Genomic DNA, 19158 nt, shown 5'->3' on the forward strand with positions numbered 1-19158 from the left:
TTGAGCAGCACTTTCCACTGTCTGTTAGTTAAAAGTTTTCATGAGAAATTCTTTTCCTTTCACTGACCCTCACATATATTTTCTTTGTATAATTTATAGTTAAGCTAATAGCAGAAAATTGCACACCGCTGAATAAGGGTTGTCATGGTAATGTTTTAGGAGCAGCCATCATCTGATAGGTTGTCATGTTATATGTGATCCTATAGGTGGAGCTGTTTTACAATACAAAAGATTAAAGACGAGAAGAGGCGCAGTGATAGCTGACTGTGTTATCATCCACGCCTTTTAAAAAGCAGAATAATAATAATACATTATTTAATGACATTTTTACATAAACAGCCTTAAATCATCCCAGATAATCTCAGCAAAATCTAAATCTGAACTTTTATGGAGCCAAACAGCAAAGTGTCAGAGTCCCCAGACTCTGACACTTTCACCAAATTTGTTCACAGATTATGAGGTTCTTTTTCTTAAATGCTGTTTTTGGTTTGCACCCAACATATCCTCAGTTCCGGTGTCCAAACAATTCAAAAACCGTTGCTCCAGGAGTCAATTTGTTGTTAAAGCCCACTGTACACTTATATCTATCTATAGTTTTAGAGTCTATGTTTGATACTCGGCATGGACTACTTTCTGCCTCAAAATAAAGACTTTCTTGAGCCGCAAACATTATGCAGAAAGACAGCAAGTGTGGATTTCTACCAACTGCGCCACTGTGCAGCCAGTTTGGAAAACATGAGCATGATCAAGTGAAAGCAGCCCTTGGTCAAAGTCCTAAACTGTAACATCACCAGAGCATCCTGTAAGATGTAGCCTACATGTAGAGAGTTCATTTGATCCGCATTACAATAATATCACAGCCGTCCACCTGGGGGAAACTGGCCCACTTTCAAAAAAAAAAGAAATCCTCTCGTCATCAGTAGCAAAGAGGGAATAAGCTTCGGCTGCCGACTGGGATGTAAAGGATGCTGCAGAACAAGTGTGATCTCAAGTTGCACGGCAATTACATCTGGGTATCAGCGTGACGTGTTGAGAATTTTGATGACTCATTTAGTGCTGATGTAAATGAGAGACAGTTATGTAACTACATTACCATGTGGCAGAGTGGAAGTGGAGTCAAAAGCAAGACTTGGATCGTTTTATTTTTAGCTCCGTTTAGAAATGACCACTGAATAAGGGTGCAAAATGGATCTTTGGTGGCTTTTACAGACGGGGTTAGCCTCATCTGTGCAGCAGCAGCAGTATTTTATGGCCAAAGAATTTTAAGTAGTGGATCTAAAGCACTCAGTGCTGTCAGCTCCATCACCCAGGGGATGTCTGAGGCAGAAGCTTTTATCCAAGACGGCTTGGAAGCTTTTGGGAGGCTAGAGACATTGCTCTACCATTCAGAGTTTCTATTTATTCATGAAAAGAACTCTGTCGGCTGAAGAAACTTCAGAACTTATAGATTTTTCCGACAAGCCTCTTACATAAGCCAGACTTAACAGCTTTACGGATCCAGACAGGAATTCTGGTCACCGTGAGATTAAAACATTTGGAGTCTGAACATGCTCAGAATTATCATGCTTTATTAATAAAGTTACAGTGACATTTGATGTAGACCGACAATGTTGCACATTGCTCAGGCACAGAACAAGCCTTGTATGAACAATACACAAGCTGTACAGAGTAAAGCTCCACTCCAAAGGAAAGGATCAAGTGAGGGGACTTCACAAAAAAAAAAAAAACAGTGAACTCACATTAAAGCTTTGGCTGAAGGTTTCTTTATGAACGGCAACACAAAACATTACAAATTAGCATCGACTTCCATTTCCCGAAGGTCTTAAATAAAAAAAAAACTAAAAGATATCACAGGACATAACCATCTACTCAGATGATATGCTTATTAAATATAAATAAATATATAAATAAAGAATAAATACTGTTTGGTCACCTCCAAGCTTCCATTTATGGAAACTGTACAATGAAAAAAATACCAGTGCTGAAACCATAGCAGCTGCAATAATCCCATCGAGTGTTGAACAACAACAAAAAAAACGTTTCCATGATACTCCTTGCAAAGTGCTTCTAGTTCAAAGTTAGGCGTGAGCATGCATGTTTAAAGCGATTACGCGTCTGGTCTACGGGCGACGCGGCGAAGCGAGTGCAATCCCATGATGCAACAGCCCCTTATCAGGGCCCCAATGTTGTAGACCGGAGCGTTTCCGTCCACACCGTGCCTCGAGTACAGCCAGGCCACAGTGGGCAGCACGGGGGCTGCCACTGCCACCAGATCCACCAGGAAGTTGTTGCTCCAGTAACGCTTGTCCACCAGCTCTTGTCTCGTTGATTCGAAAGGTTTCTCTTCCTGGGCGGTGAAGTCCAGCTCCTCCATGAACTGGCTGCTCTTCGTGTTGTCTGAACAACCGGAATCAGCAGACGTGCTGGATTGATCCACCGTGGATGCAGGTAGCTTTGGGAGTTCCAGGAGTTCGCTGGGAGGAGCTGCGTCCCCTAGTGATGATCCGTGGAGCTTCAGCAGCTGAAGTAGTAGAGCCTGCAGGTCTGCCGATATGGACGGAAAGTCGGTCTGAACTTCTTTGTCATCTGTGTTTTGGTGGCAAGGTGCATTTGAAGAGATGGTGACTGTGGACGAAAGTGCATTCGGCGGAGATGCTGGAGAAGATTTGTTCGCTAACCATCTGTCTTCTGACGGCGCAGGCTGCCCGGCATCCGTCTCCACCGGGAGCCCTTGGCTGCTACTGGAGTCCTGGCTGAAATCCGCTGCAGTAGACATGAAGACCTTCTCAAAGATGTCCTCTCTGTTGGCCATCTCATCGTTCACCAGCAGCCCACTGTCTGCCATCGCCTCCGCTCCCGGATTCCCCATCTCCAGCCCTCCGTCCTCCTCACCCATCAGCTTCTTACCACCCCCTTCAGGACCGTCGCACATGAAGTCCAAGGCACCTTCATCTTGGAGGGCGGAGCCACTTTGGGCGAGCTCCATGCTGTGCAGCAGGGACTCCAGCTTCCTGTTTTGGATGTTGATATCTATGAAGTACTTCTGTATTCCCTTGTCTTTCTCCATCAGGCTGTTCTTCATGGTTTCCACCACCTGACGCAGCTGCCTGATCTCTTTGCGGGCCTCTTTGAGGGACAGCTGAGCCTCCACTCTGTGGCATTCTTCTTCAATCCAGTCTTCCCTCATTCTGCAAAGCTGGGACTTGAACTCTTGGATCTCGTTCTCTCTGGTGAATTAGAAAGCACACCATCAGAAATAATCCATTTTGTACACCACATCGTATACAGCATCCAGAATGTTTTCCTTATGCAATAGCTCATTCCTAATTTATTTCTACTGAGTAGATGCTTAGATTGAGCTCCTGGAGGTATTATGTCACCACAGTTTCTTCTAAAGCGGTTATCTAACCATTTTGGAACAAACAGCAAGAGACATTTCATTTTCACCAACATTACAAGTACAAAAGTACAAGAATCAATTATTAATTGAAGTTTGTTGCCAGATGCCAACAACAAAAAAGCATCTTGGAATATGTAAAGAGGATTTTTTGACTTTAGACGACATTAGCTTTGTTTCCATTACCCATATACTGTAGTTGCACAAATTGGAACTACGAAAACAAATGTGCTTATTTGAAACATGCCAATTTAAAAAAAAAAACTCAAAAAACCTCACCTTTGATTGAAATCAGTGTGTTCGCAAAACTGCAACGAAACACTTGTTTTGCACGATCATAGTTGATCATACAAGTCATGCGATCAACAACTAAATGTTACAACTACAAAGACAACAGGAAATAGTTTGAGTTTGACAGCATGGTTTGATTTTCCATGACTTCTCACATGAACAAACATATTTAGGTGTGATTTTAATTGTGTTCCTATGTAATGGGGAAAAAACGCCAATGTGCCAATGTGCTCCCCCCCCCCAACATTGGTGAAATATTAAACTTTTGTACATATTTGTAATAAAAACAGCTACTGATGGGGCAGCAACTGAACAGATCTTGAATCACTTTCATCCAGACGGATTAGGTTCCCCATGGGGAATGAGGCTCTGAGGGAGCGTTCCACTTCCATTTTGTTCAGTCGTAAAAGTTTGAGCCAATGTCTGATTGATGATCCACCAAACCAAGTCTGAAGGAACCAAAACAAGGTTACTGATTATCTTCTTAACCGAAACTTTTGCAAATCCAAACTTCTTGCTAAAGTAAAGTAAAAACTGATTTCCACATATCCTCCACCTGTAAATGCAATGCCCTGCTGGCCTCAGCATAACTAATGAAATGCCAAAGTAGTCAAATCCAATGAATAAAAGCAGTGGAGTGTTTAATTGTGTGCCTTGTGCACAACTGAATCAGGTGCAGTTCTAAATATTAGCTTGTTCAATTGCTACAAGTCACTTTTTAATTTTAAATATTGTAAATGGATCCACTTTTTCTTTGCGCATGCATGGTGGGGCACAGTTTTTTTTTGTTTTTTTTAAATGGGCCATGTTGGCAATTCTGCAGAAAGGCATTATTAAAAAGAGGGTGCAGTTATACAAGATAAAAATCAGATTTACCCTAAACAAGTTTTCTATGGCTTTATGCCTGCAGTAAATGAGTAGTTTGTACCCTTGAGCATCAAGATGGAGAAAGACTTGGTGTATTTTAGCCAAGACACTTATGCTTTGAAAGCATTAGCTATGATGCTAGTTAAGTTGTTTTTTACCCAAATAAATAGCAACTTAACCCACAATTAGCCAAACCACATGTAGCGTGATTGCATGATTGTAAACCCAACTTTGGCCAATTTGTACATTTCCGCAGTGGGTGCCGTACAACCTGTCGTGGACTTTGTTCTCCGACTCCATCAGCTTGGTCTTCAGGTGTCTGATGGCCACTTCCTTCTGCTGCAGCGGGGTCAGGTACTGCTCGGGGTTCGGGGGCCTGACGCCGTGGTTGTCTTCGCAGGAGCGGTAGCGGCCCAAGCTCACTCTTCTGTCGAGCACAGAGATGATGACGGTGGTGAAACGGAACATTTACCTCTTCTGGAACAAACAACCCCTCCGTCTTCATGAAGACATTTTAAAGCAGCAGCAGAAAAAAAGAAAGAAAAAAAAAGAAACTGATGCTTAAGATGCAAAGTGATTCTGTGGTAAAGGTAATTAGTCTGACTCACAGAGTGCTGTCAGAGCAGATGCTCCCTGAAGCCTGGAATTAATGTTGACAGGATTTCTGAGAGTCTTGTCTTATGAGCACAAACGCCTTCATTTGTCTTAATTCATTTATTTTTTTTTAAATCTAATGTCCTCCGAGTGCTTTACGACATGCACATTTATTTAAGGCAAAAAGATTCATGGATTTATGTTTCTGTTCATCTTTTTTTGTGGATTTGAACAAAGCAGCGTCAAAGCCTCGCTCTCCGGCAATATCCTAGCAACCTGGAATACTTGAGGCTTTGATGCAAACGCTCTGCTCTCCTGCCAGAAATAGAACAGCCAAGGAGAAGGCAACACTGGGGAGAAACGGATGTCACATGACACGTAGCCATACAGGCAGAAAAATAAAAAAAGAGCTGAAAGGGGAAAGGTTTTAAAGTGGCAGCAGTTTAGGATTTAGCTGCGATGAGATCAGGAAGAATCCATGTGAACAAAACCCCGAAAAGGCTTCGAGACAAACAGTTTCATTTAGGCGTCACAGATATTTTTAGGTCATTTTTTTGTCCATGTAGTGAGCAACCTAAAGCACCAAGTAAAAAAAATAATGAATTAAAAAAAATAAAAAAAATCAATGATGTAAAAAAATTCCAGATCTTCCCACTTCCTCCATTCTGGTCTGGCCTGAGTCAGCCGAGTGCCTGCTTATACATTTACACTACAAAGTGCTCACTAATCCCAGTCAGACTATAACCAATATAATCCCAGACAGCTGCACGACAGGAAAAGACAGTCTGGTTTTAATCCCACCACCCACTCACTCACTGACTGACTGCCATTTTGCCTGTTTAGTTAAGAACTCAAATCCATCTTTTTCTCGCCCTCAGAGAAAGACTTCTGATAAATGCAAGATGGAAATTTCACCAGGTCATCGTCTTAACATAAATTGCAACCAGAACCTTTTACTTCGCATTGGCAACTTAAACATGCAGGATGGTTGGCGTTAAATGAAGGACTTGTACCTAGAAGAGGGACTGGAGTTGCAGCTGCTGCCGAGAGTCGAAGATGCAGCTCTGGGGGGAGTCCTGTAGGGGGCGTAAAGTTCGGAGTCATGCTTCAAAGACGGAACCCCGGCTGGTTTGAAAACCGGGAGCGTTCTGATGTGAGGGCCACGGCTTCAGTGGAGTTTGGAGAAGGTGTTAAAAAAAAACAAAAACATATGAATGAGTTAAAAGCCGGTCACTTTCTCTGGCCATCTGAATGATACAAGAGGATTCAGTCAACATACCAGCGCGAAGAAACTTTCTTCCCAACCGAATTCGATGCGAGGATCTCCTTGGTCTTCAGGCTGCCGGTGCTGCTGGAGGAACTGAAATCTGCTTCACTGCCTGCAGGGGGAGCTGGTGAGGCGTTAGCTTGCTAGCAGATTTGAAAGATTTTGAAGACACGAGTGAAGATTCTTTATGCTACTTTCTGTGATAGAAAATAGAGGGATTTCTTAGCAAAAGCTAGAAGACTGCTCCAAGTTCACTTATTTCCTCTTGTAGACATTTCTAAGACTGTGGCATAATTTCCAACTTGGACCTTTTGACTTCAAATTCAAACTGGAACATTTTAACTTCTGTGTAAAAAAAGAAAAATTGATTCCCAATTAAGCTGCTTTGTTTTAAATAAATAAATAAATGAGATTGAAATTCTCACTTGATGCATCACCTGTTTGGAAAAAAAACAATCGCTACGATTCAAAACCAAGTTTAGTTAGCTAGCTGTTAGCCAACCAGGGATTTCTACACTTCTATTTGAAATAGGTTTCACAAATCCAGCTGTACAGCTCATTTATAGACAATTCACAACAAATCACAAGAAATGATGCAACGTTCCACTTTACTGGATGTGTCCAATTTGAGTCCAGTTTTATAGAATCCAGTTCAGTTCAAATTGAATTTAAAATCATTCCAAGAGCCAGTAAAATCCAACCTGATAATCGGATCAACGTCACATTACACAGAGTTCACTTATAAAACAATACAGTCACTTTCAGCTGATTGCAGCTGATAAAGGTTTTCAAACCAAGGAAACTCAGCTGATTGAATCAAGTCATTGATTTTGTTACAAAGTTAAAATCACCATCAGAACATTTTGAGTGGGACACCCACAAGGAAAAATCATAGTTAAAAATAAATCCCATTATTAACTTTCAAACTGTAATTCTGAGTATTCCTGCAAATACAGGACTCTGACTCAAATTTAACTGACGAGTAACTTTTCACCAATATATAGGAGTTTGTTTTAAATCAATAATTCCTCAATATTGATTAAAAACAGGACTTGTTCAATTGTCTCCCTTATAACAAGACGTTTTCCCCATAGTGGAATAAACAACTTCATAAATATTAAGGAATTATTGACTTTTCTACATCCGGCTAAAAAGAAACTTGTAAGTTACTTAAAGTCTACCAAGACTGTTGCAATATAAAAACACCTGGGAAGAGATTGTGTTGTTGCAGCGTTCTGCCAAACTAAATCCTAATTCCAAAGACCAGACTAAATGTTAGGATTCGTCATCACTCAAATAATGACCTGAGATAATGGAACAATCAAAGTCCTACCTGAGAAACATCTCTTCCCATCAAACAGCACCATAGTAACGTGTCTAGTGACGGCTGTGAAAACAAAACGTAACTCAAACTTGATGCCTGTGACCCTTCACCACTTTGAGTCAACTGAGAATCTGTGCCTGTTCCCTCAGTGAAGTAACCTCCTGCTAATCAGACTAATTGGCTGAGTGCCGACACTTTTCCCACAACCAATCAGCTTTTCTTCCTGCCTCAGAGTCACAATCAGGCCCCCCTTTTTTTTCTCCCCCTTTTTCTCTTTTATCCTGAGATTAAAGGGGCAGGAGATTTAATTTGGGGGTGAAAAGGGAGAACTGTTTCTGCTCGGTCTTAAAAAAAAAAAAGCACTCTGGTCTCTTTTTAGGAAACAGACTTTGACCCTGCCAGTGTTTGTAATGTGGTTGCAATTGTGACATGTGACTAATGCTGCTACTGTACTTTGGTCTGTACCGTTGTTAGACAGAAGCTTGTGGAGAAAATAAAAAATCTAACAGAACAAATCTGTCTAAAGAAACCGAGGAGAGGAGCTTTATTATTTTTTCTTTTTACACTTTTAAGAAAATAATAAAACATAACATTCTATTAAGTCACAATGATGCTCAGCAGTGCTGCGTCATTAGATAAAACATCACTTTTGAATGGCTTTTACAAGAGATTTCTCTTGTAACTACTCGTTTTCATTCTAAAACTTTTGCTAATATAAGCATGTGACATGTTCATTTTAAACCGTACATGAATGACATAAAGAAATAAACAAGAGATTATGATCAATCTGGGGGGAAAAAAGTACATTTTAAAATGTTATCTTTTTTTGTTGTTTTTTTTTTTTTGATAAAAAAAACTACATTTTGTGACATCTTCTTCTTTACCTCGGGCTCTCGGGGCAGACCTCATCTCCCTCTTGTGCCTGGGCGCGCCGCGGGCCTCCCCGCCGCTCTCGGCCACCATCCTCACCCTCTTCGCTTTGGCTTTGCGCTCCGGCAGCGTCGGCGACGCGTGGGCGCTCCGCTCAGAGCCTGACGGAGTTTTGGAGGGGGACACAGACTGACTAGTGGGGCAGCCGGTGTCATCTATTGTGGACAGGCACACAGAACATGCCAGGAACATGCGGGGCAGAGCACGCAGCCAACACAAGCAGTCAGTAGCTACGTTTCCATCGCTGACGTGCGCAGACGTTAGTCGATATTATACTTATGTCGAAAAAAAAAAGAAGAAGAAAAATACGATTTTGCAAGTGCGGAGTTTCCATTTAATAAGAAACTAAATTAAAAATGCACGCTAACAAGCTTGCTCACGCGATAAGTCATTCAAAATGGTGGCAGCGATGGATGTAAACAGTTACATGTAAAATATTCGTAACTTAGCCACTTCAGAAAATTAACAAAAACAAACCGTCGTCCTCCTACTACTTCCTGTCGTCTTCTTCTTCGTCGTTTTTTTGGGTTTTTTTGTTGTTGTTGTTGCCAGCAGTAACATCCGGTTGCTGGTCCCATGATGTGAAACAAGCGGTTCTGTTGCACGGAAATACATCTATTTCACTGAAAAAAGCTCCTCATCATAGCGCAAAAACATTTTAGTGAGTTTTTTTTTCTAAATAGGCTTTTTTCCCCATTAGGCTAATTTATTTATTTTATTTTTTCGTAATTTCAATTCACACACTTTTAATGGAAACGCAGCTAGTCAGAGAGGTTCATCACCTCTGTGCTCACACACAGACACTCTCCGGTGCATCGTGTTTGCTCCTTATCTCCGCAGGATTACATTTGAGTCAACATTAAAAAAAAAAAATTACATTGGCCAGGTCTGTTTTTTTTTGTAAGGTTGCATAATCCACTATGCAAATTTAATCAAACAGCAGAAGCAGTGTAATGCAATTTGACACCTGGCATAACTGATTAAAGCATCTGAGGTTTCTATGTTTAATTCAGTATGAAAAGCCCTCAAAGTATGTGTTATGCAACAACATTTCACTGTGAAAACTGCTCATTTTTGGCTGATCCTGAGGTTCATCTTACCGGAGCAAAAGCTGTTGGTGCTGATGGTCCTCTTGGAGTGATCGGAGCTGATGTCGCACTCCTTCCCCTCCTCCTCGGACAGCAGGGAATCAGACAGAGGCGAGCCTTTGTCCTTCGGCCGGAAAGGATGGAGGACCAAACGTGGGATGCGGCTGCGGGGGCTTCCTTTCTCGGGTGATTTCTTTTCCTGTCGTAAACATTTGCCCGCATAAAAAGTCAAAATAAAAGAATTTAGATTCACTTACATAAAGCTTTCTTTTGAAAATAACTAGGCGTGGGTGATATCGGGACAAACTTAAAGTTTTATCACGATGTTTTGTGGTGTGTATCGTGATAACGATAAAAGTGACAATAGCTATTTACTCCTTCTTTTTCAATTAACTGTATGGGCTGCGACCACACAGCCCGACAAACAACAACATTTGAAAAACATTCCTTACATGCTTCTTCAAGACACAAGTAACATAAAGAAGTGTGATCTGTATCACTAAACTGCACACATCGACCACATTTAATGATACTTTCAAATGTGTTGGTATTTTTGAAGCTCTCGTCGAACAAACAGTGGAGATAATAGTGAAACTACCAAACCCAGAAACATGGTCAGTTTAGTTTTTTTTTTTTTTTTAAACATCATTAATTGAGATGCATTGTGACAATGATAAATCAACATTCTTATCATGAGAAGAAATTTATCGCAATAAATCCTAAACGATACGATAAAAGCCAAACTGTTCATAACCCTAAAACTTTTTTCCATTTCTTTTATTTTTCTACTCTTTCCACAGATTCTCGATTGTATTTAGGTCCAGACTTTGACTTGATTTAAATCGTTCCATTACAGCCCTGGATCTGGAAGTAACGCTTAGGGCTGTTTCTCTGTCAGATTAAGTCGATCAAACTAACATTATTCACGTTTGTTTAACATGACAACTTAATAGCTTTATTAAATTCCCTTGGACAAACTTCATTTGATTGCTTGTGACCAGTTAGCACAACAAATTGAAGTTAAATCAACTGTTTTCTTTTTTCAGTGTATCGGTTTAGATCTTTCTTGCGAAGAACTATTTCTAACTTCAGGTGATGATTGAACAGTTAAACGCTGGAATATTATTTTATACTTTATCCCTAACATGCACACACAGTAGCTTCTAAAGGAAAATGGTTGCGCCGGATTTAATTTAGGTCTATCAAAAGTAGGAGGACTGAATATACATGGAAAGCCCATGTTCAGAAAAAAAAATAAGGTTTTGTAAAGATATTTATGACTGTCATTTGACAAAATGTGAAATGGCTCAAGGGGTTTTTACAGTTTATGGTTATACTTATCATTTATACTGCCTCAAAAAGCAATTTATACATGATTATTGTCGAAGCTCTCATCAAAACACTCAAAAACAAGAAGAGAAGACTCACCTCATATTCTTGGAATGGTCCCATTGTGTTTGATGCAGCGTTATTCCCTAGTGAGAGGAAGGGAAAAGAAAAATCCAGAGATTTATTTTTGGTACGAAACACGTCCGTGGCAGCATTTTGACGTGGCACTGACACTGCTCAAAAACAAGAGTCCTCTGTCTGAACTCTGTTACGCCACTAAATCCCACCCTCAACACACACACACACACACACACACACACATTTAGAAACACACACAAACACAGAGCCTGCCTGGTACAGACGGCACATGAATTCTTGACCTGGACAGACATATAAAAATCCAACCTAATATTTGTATCTTTTTTTCCTTTTCTTTTTTTTTTAGTTTCTGACACCATTTGAATGAGGTAAAAACAAAAAATGTAGAGATGCCATATTTTATTTAGTCCAGTATATTGAATAATTCTAAAATGATTAGACTGGGTTTTACTCTGAGGCAAGGAAAAATGAATTTACAGAAAAGATTTGTGCGACAGGTTAACACAAAGCTGTGCATAATTGTTAAGTGAAAGGAAAAGAACACATTTTCAAAATTTTGTTCCAAAACCTGAAAAGTGTGGCATGCATTTCTATTTATTTCTCTCTTGGAAACCCAGAATCAATCCGTAAATGACATTTATGTTCTACAATGGCCTAATCAAAGTTTGGACCTAAATCCACTGGACATTTTCTGCTTAGATTTGTCTCAATGAGCTATTTTGATAAATATAGTGGGCCAAACAAAAGCTGTATAAAAATGCAAAGCTGCTATAAAGAGAATAACAACATGTGTATCTACAGATTTTTTTGTTGTAAAAACCAAATTATAATTTCACTTCACAATTATGAATCACTTTGTGCTCGTCTGTCACATTAAATCCCAACAAAATACGCTAAAGTTCATGGTTATAATGTAAAAAAAAACCCACTGTGGTAAGGAATCTACTATTTGATTTCGACTCTCTCAATAAACTTAAAAACTTCTTTAAAAAGTAAACAGGATTCAGAGTCATACACACACACACACACACAACAACAACACCCCACACACACACACACACTGCAATAGACTTTGATAGAGTTTGCAGAGCAGGAAAGGACTTGTGTAACATTAAACCTTGGCTTTTGTACTTGCACGTTATACACAATATTGAAGCATTTTTTTATTGATGCCACAGAGATAAATAATGCAGACCTTTATTCATGCTTGGATAAACTTTTTACAGTCGCCTCACTTCCTCTCTCTTGTTGGTTGCGTAAGTGGGATGAGTTGCATAAGTGCATAAATATTTTTTCTACTTTTTCGTGTAAGGAATAGCATCATTTACCTCCAAAGAGGAGGATTTTACATTTTGTAAGCACATCACTCATTTAAATGTTTTTTTTTTTTTTTAAATCCACCATTGACGTTAAACATAACAGTGTTCTAAAATGATCATCTTTCACCGTTCTAGGTAACCCAGAATGATTCAAAATTATCCTTTTTTTCCCAAATCACAGAGGACCAAAGATGATTGCTAAAACGGGTCAGGGTGTCTGGGGAGTCCGAGCTCAGCTCACTTTTAGAAACCGATTTAGGTGGCTTAAATCACTTGTGAGGCCCCACACCTCCTATTCTGGGGTGGCATCCTGCAGCGTGGCAACGCGGCAGAATGAGATAATAAGTGCCGATGCTGAACAACAACCGCCTTGCCCTAGCAACACACATAGCAACAGAGATGAATGAAAAACATCAAGCAACAGTGGAGCAGCTGAATCTACATATCTGCACAGTGTTCTCATCCTGAGAGGCTGTTCTTCCTTAAGAATATATGAAAATGAATCGTTTTAGGGAAGTATAATAGAGGAGTGCTTCTTACATATTTAATAATGATAGTAATCTTTAACAATTATATAATGGTAGTACTAGCATGGGTGTAAAACCATATATATATATATATATATATATATATATATATATATATATATATATATATATATGCATTTTTAAAACCACAACAGTAGATGCAGGGGATCACAGAAATATTAACTCTTAAAATGGCAGTATTATGTATTTTTCATGCACATAGTGTAATTTTATAGCACAATAAAGTAACTATGTTACCTTCAGTTGTTATACAAATGCCATATCAAATATGACTTAAAGGAAATTTGTCTTTGTAACTTAACGTCTTGAAATTGGGTCTCTGTCTCTTTAAAAACTCCTGCTCTTTCTGAAACTCCGTCTTCAGGAAGTCATCACAACGTGGCTCCTCTATTAACCCTTTAGCAACGTTTTTACCAGCGTTTCACTGAGGAGTAGCTCCTATAATGCGCTCAGCAGATGTGCAGTTTCACCAGGTGTTTGCTAATTGCTGCTGGCTAGTCTGAAGGATCTGAAACTGCACCTCCGATGAGCAGCTGCGTCTGAAAGGCGTTGCTAGGTCCAATCAGGCGTTTATGCACAGCTGAATTGTTGCCATGGGAGATTAAAGGATTTCTCAAACATTCATGAAAGGATCAAGACGACACGAAATAACATTATAACATGAATGTAAAGCTAAAAAAAAGTCATCTTTTAGTTTTACAAAAAATGAAAAGCTAACATCATTGCATTTTAATTGGATTCTGTGGGACAGGCCGGCACAAAGCTGCACAAGGGCACTAATAGGAAGAAAAGATCCATCCGAAGATCCATTCTAACTCTGGTTGAATATTTATCAGTGTTTTTTTTTATATATAAGATGAACCTCCTCCACTGTGAATGTTATCCTGATTAAACTGGCTGCAAATAAACCCCACTTTGCTCAGTCTTTTTTTTTTCTTTTTTCTTTTTAACCATCTTAATGTCTTCAAAACCTCTCTGAGAGTTTAGCATCTTAATCACCAAGAAAAAAAAAAAAAGCACATTATGTGCGTATATATAGGTGAAACTCCATTCAATTCATTTTCAACATTAAATTACTGCCTATGTTGCGATGACAAATTAAATTCAACGCCCAATCGGAACATTTTGAATGCGAGGCGGAAGCAGAACGAATAATCCCAAGTCGCAGATTTTTTTTTTTTTTTTTTTTCCCCTAAACAGACAATCCAGAAAAATCGGACTTCTCTAAAAAGCTGTTGGTGTGGCTGTAACTCTTTAAGCCTCCTCTGGAGCGCTTCCTCTCACCGGGATGGTGTCCTTTCCAAACGGCACGGAGTGGCCGTCCGTATTAATCCCCTTAATCCACCCCAAAGCAGGTTTCATAACGTCCATCTCTCCCGCTGACTAACGTGGAGCTGTTCACCCCAATCCCAGCAGTAACCTCGTGACCCACTGAGCACTTTGCAGGAATATTGCGGCGCATCACTTCAGACGGAACAGTCGATCTGGATCACAGCAAAAGAGAAAGATACAATAATCTGATCTTGCCATCATTCCCTCAGCTCGCCAACTCCTAAATGGACTGCGTCACCGCTGCGTGACCTCACTGCACGTCACTTCAACTCTTCTGAAACCAACCAAACACGATCCACCAGAAGCAAGAGGGCTTTTGTTTTTACACTGTCACCACTGCGAGTGATTCCCCCCAATTTTTTTTTTTTTTTTTTTTTTTTTTTTTGGTACAGTTTGTCCCCAAACCCAGTCAGAGGCGGCCAACAGTGCAACACGCCTAAAAAAAAAATGTCATCGTTTGCAGGACGAGGTGAGTCATCATCACACAGAAAAAGAAGTGTGTGTGTGTGTGTGTGTGGTCTCAAATGTGTTTACACGACGCCCTTTGTTTACCACTCCACACTTAACCCTTTCACAGAGTGTCATGTCGTCATCTCATAAGCCTGATTACTTTTACAATAAATATCTCGATTTTAAAAAAAAAAAGAGAAAAAAAAAGTGACTGAATTTTTTGGGGGGGGGTCTAAAAGAAGATTTTTGTTGTTGTTGTTGTTCTGCTGCGCCAGGCACTCCCACAGAGATTGTTTTTTCTTTCTTGGGCTCAGAGACGCATACGAAAAAAAAAAAAAAATTGCGACGGGACTAGAACAACTTCAGCCTCGACGGAGATACTGCAAAACAGAAAACCTTCAAAGAAAATGGCCGATATTACTTTTAATAATAATTCACCTCGTTTCTTCGAGTCACGAGTAGTTTCACTTTCACTTAATGACGTATGTCAGTTTGATTTTCTTATTCATGGAGCGAGAATGACCTGAAACGCCTACCGGAATGTTTGAAGTTGATGTTTTGTTGTTTTTTCTCCGCCCTCGTCAGCTGATGATGCACAAAAGGGGCTTGTTGCTCATCTGCTGCTGATGCTGCTGATGCTGCTGATGCTGCTGATGCTGCTTGTGCTGCTGATGCTGCTGATGCTGTCGGTTGCCAGCCTCGGCTCTGCCGGACGGATGCAGACTGGAGGGGGAGCTGGGCGCTTGCAAAGTGTCGACACAAACCGACTGGGCGGGAGTCGGGAGCTCTTACGATGATGACGAGCGCTCAGTGCGCCTGACTGTGTTACATAACAGCGTTACTTAACCAGCGGAACGGGGAGTGAAAGGAGGGGAAAGTCAGAGCGACATGACAGGCCGAGTGGAAACGGCTCTGATGAGTCGTTTTACATTTTTAACTATAGATTTCTCAACGGGCTTCCTCTCGGGAAAAGTGGGATCTTTGCTCGAAGCGGCGCGGGAGAGAGAGGGAGTGGGGGGGGGGGGGGGGGGGGGGGGGGTTGTTGTTCAAAGAAATGAATCGCAGTGACGCCGAACAGATTGTTCTGACGTCTGACGAACTAGCGTTACAGCATCGCACCTAATATCCACACAAAGCGTTTTAGGCTTTTGTCGTGTTGAGCACAGACAGGTCAGGTGAGAGCGCGTGTTCTCTCCATGGTGCTGAAGCTGATTGAGAACCTATAAGTTCAGCCATCTTAACACGAATAACGTGTTTGTTTGTTCTTTGTTTATATATATATATATATATATATATATATATATATATATATATATATATATATATATATATATATAATATCGTCGGGTCCATTCCCGGACCCTGTGATATTTGCCGCATGTCTTCCCCCCTCTCCTTCCCCCTTTCCTGTCAGCCTACTGTCATATAAGGGATACTAGAGCCCACACAAGACCCCCTGGAGAGGTAAAAAAAAAATTTAATGTTAGTGTGGCCCAACCTCGCTCTTGCATAGCTGTGTACAAGTAGTCAAACACAGAAATAAGCAGCCATCTACACACACACAGTCGTGTTTTCATGACTTGTGGGGACTTTGCATCGACTTCCATTCATTTTCTACAGCCTGACCCTAACCCTAACCCCAACCTTAGCCATCACAGACCTAACCCTAACCTAAAAACAGCATTTTCCCCTCATGGGAACCAAGAAAATGTCCCCACAAAGAGCAATGGTCCCCACAACCCCACATTGTAGACAGCAATAGGTCCCCATAAGAATATAAAAACCTGGTACACGCTCACACACACACACACACACACACACACACAAACAGGACAGTTGTGAACACACTTATTCTAGATCTGTCCTGCAGAACTAACATTTTAAGAGGTTAATCATGTGTTATGGAAACCTGAATTATAGTTTCTCACACAGAGTCTGCAAATTTTGTGCTGCAAAAGAACAAACACTTTGTCTACTTTTATTATTTGTCTTATTTATTTATTTGCAGCAATAGTCACCTGTATGCGACAGTAAGTTGAAAAAGCAGAAAGGTTTTACATGCATGGGGGTTGAACAAGCATGATGGGATGCCTCAGCTTGTTTGTCTCACTGAAATGTTTCTGTTGGGATCTGTGGGTGTTTGACCTTTGGATGTCTGTTTTTCATTCAAGTTTTTTTTTTTTGTTTGCACTAGTGGCCTTTATTGAGCAGTAAATAAACAAGAAAAATGTAATTGTGCTGTAGTACAACACCGTTAACCCCACTCAATGTTTGTAAGGCACTACAACTACTACTAAGTGCAAAAATTCAGATTTTCGTGCTGTTCAGTTCCTGATCCATGATGTGGGGGAACTCTGTGTGAGAAATATATGTGTGGCTGATCTCATCATATTTAGGATGTAATTATTATTTTTTTTGCATGGAGCTGTTCCACTATGGAGGACCAAAGATGACATAATAATAAATAAAAGCATAAATATATATTTAGTTTTTCCTTGTCCTTACACATGAGTTTCGATCAGGAAATGTATATATTTTCCTTTTCATTTCCCCTAAACATGTGGGGGGTTTTTTTTAAGAAAAGTAGATATTTTGTTTTGTCTTTTCCCTCCTTCTTTTGTCCTTTTTCGACTTGTCGCTTTTCTGCTCGACATGACATGCTGAGAAGGTTGTTTCCGACTCAACAGGTCACATGACCTGGAAGCTATTGACGAGAAATACTAAATTTAAACTAAAAAAGATAGGTAACAAAAAAAAAAAAAAGAATTAAAATGGAATAAAAATGCCTGTACCTCATCTATACAGTTTAGTACAAAAATTACACACTGATTTCTAGTCAATTGAAGAAAACATTATATTATTTAATATTCAAATTATTTAAAATAATGAATATGACTTGACATTTTAATAGAGGGCAGTGTGTCTCATGTTAAAGCAATAAATTACCACTTTTTTTTTTGTATCAGTTGGTCACAAGGCAAGACATTTATTAACATTTGTTTGACAGGAGTGTTTGGTTTGGAAATTTGTTGACGGTCCCTAAATGAACGCCTGAGGAGGGAGCTTGAGAACGGCTGGCCGAAATTAGCGTTCATAAATCGGATCGACCTTGAGCTAAACGCCGCTTGCTCGGCAGATATTAGAATATCCAATATCCAACTCGAAACTAGCTTCACTGCGGTCGGTAACGAGATAAAAACACCGGGATAAAGTTTGTTTCGGTCTGTGGCCTGTAAAGATGGCGCCTGAGCAACTGCGCGAGACGTAAACGCCCCACAACGTCTTACGCAGTGACGTTGGTTCCAAAGCTCTATTGGCCAACAGTAGGAGCTGGCCATAGAAGGCAGCTCTCCTCATTAACATAAAGATGCACATGAAGAAGCAGAAAAAGGACAAACAGAAAAGGTTCTGACAGTTTTGGTCTGTGTTGTGTCTCTTCTCTTTTACTTAATGGAAATGGGTCGATATGTTGTTTGGGGCTTTCTTCAACTTCTGCTCCACAGGCTCTGCTTCATGTCTCAAATGTGCATGGCTCGCCACATTCCTAGTAAAGTCATAGATGCAAATACTGGGGATGTGTTTACATGACAGCAGAATATCTGTGAATGTTGCTCTGCTTTTCATGTCTTATTATTGCAGGTATCAAACCAGGCCTATTTTTTGACCCCTCACTGTTCTCGCCACAGGCTACGCAAAGTTTTTATTTGGGGCCTGCCATGCAAAGCAATGGCAGGAACCTATTGCTATTCTCCCAAGAAAGGTTTCTTTAATATTATTGGGGCCTGCCATGCAAAGCAATGGCAGGAACCTATTACTATTGTCGGAGAGAAGCGTCTCTTTAATATTCTTTATTCTTCCGTAACCGTTAATGCGGCTCATACCGCTGGGTGCACACCTACAAATGAGGTATCAAAACGTGCAGAAAATTCACGCCATTGGAGCTATTATTTTTGGTGGGATTTGGGCTTAACGTGGCGACATAATTCGCAAAAAAGTGCGAAAAAAACCCCATTATAACTCAATGGGAAAAATCCTAGAAATACCCTATTTTTGAGGATTTGCTGTGTCGTCACAAATTCACCTAGAAATGCCATTCAAATTTCATTTTGTAGATACGTCTGTGATCTCTTCGAAAGTGAAGACGGCTCGTCGATACCAGTTACGGTTTGTCCACAATTTGCCTCTAAGCGACCCAAACTTTCTCATTTTTGCTCAAGTTAGAGTGCGTTTCTGGCTGCTTAGAGTGAGAGATGAAGACAACTTTTTCAACCCAAATCATTTTTGAAATCGCCATCACACCCACAAATATCGCACGATTAGTAT

At 40.3% G+C, this 19158-nt stretch overlaps 1 protein-coding gene across 4 annotated transcripts; it reads right to left on the reverse strand.

The window, feature by feature from the left end:
* Window positions 1–1548: 1548 nt before the first annotated feature.
* On the reverse strand, window positions 1549–15635 carry sybu (syntabulin). 4 transcript variants are annotated; one of them, XM_023330591.1, is made up of 8 exons: window positions 15372–15635; window positions 11187–11233; window positions 9771–9957; window positions 8625–8825; window positions 6429–6540; window positions 6163–6315; window positions 4827–4982; window positions 1549–3227 (listed from the first exon to the last, which is right to left on the reverse strand). In XM_023330591.1, the coding sequence occupies exons 2-8, from the start codon at window positions 11208–11210 to the stop codon at window positions 2108–2110; spliced, it is 1953 nt and encodes a 650-aa protein (XP_023186359.1). In that variant the 5' UTR covers window positions 11211–11233; window positions 15372–15635; the 3' UTR covers window positions 1549–2107. The 4 variants fall into 4 exon arrangements, with proteins under 4 accessions (XP_023186359.1, XP_023186358.1, XP_023186356.1 ...); XM_023330590.1 differs by having other exon boundaries at window positions 6429–6528; window positions 8625–8771; window positions 15372–15454; XM_023330588.1 differs by lacking the exon at window positions 15372–15635 and adding an exon at window positions 14338–14726.
* Between the last annotated feature and the right edge of the window lie 3523 nt (window positions 15636–19158).

Source organism: Xiphophorus maculatus, chromosome 3 (assembly GCF_002775205.1).
Source record: "Xiphophorus maculatus strain JP 163 A chromosome 3, X_maculatus-5.0-male, whole genome shotgun sequence".
Lineage (NCBI taxonomy): Eukaryota > Metazoa > Chordata > Actinopteri > Cyprinodontiformes > Poeciliidae > Xiphophorus > Xiphophorus maculatus.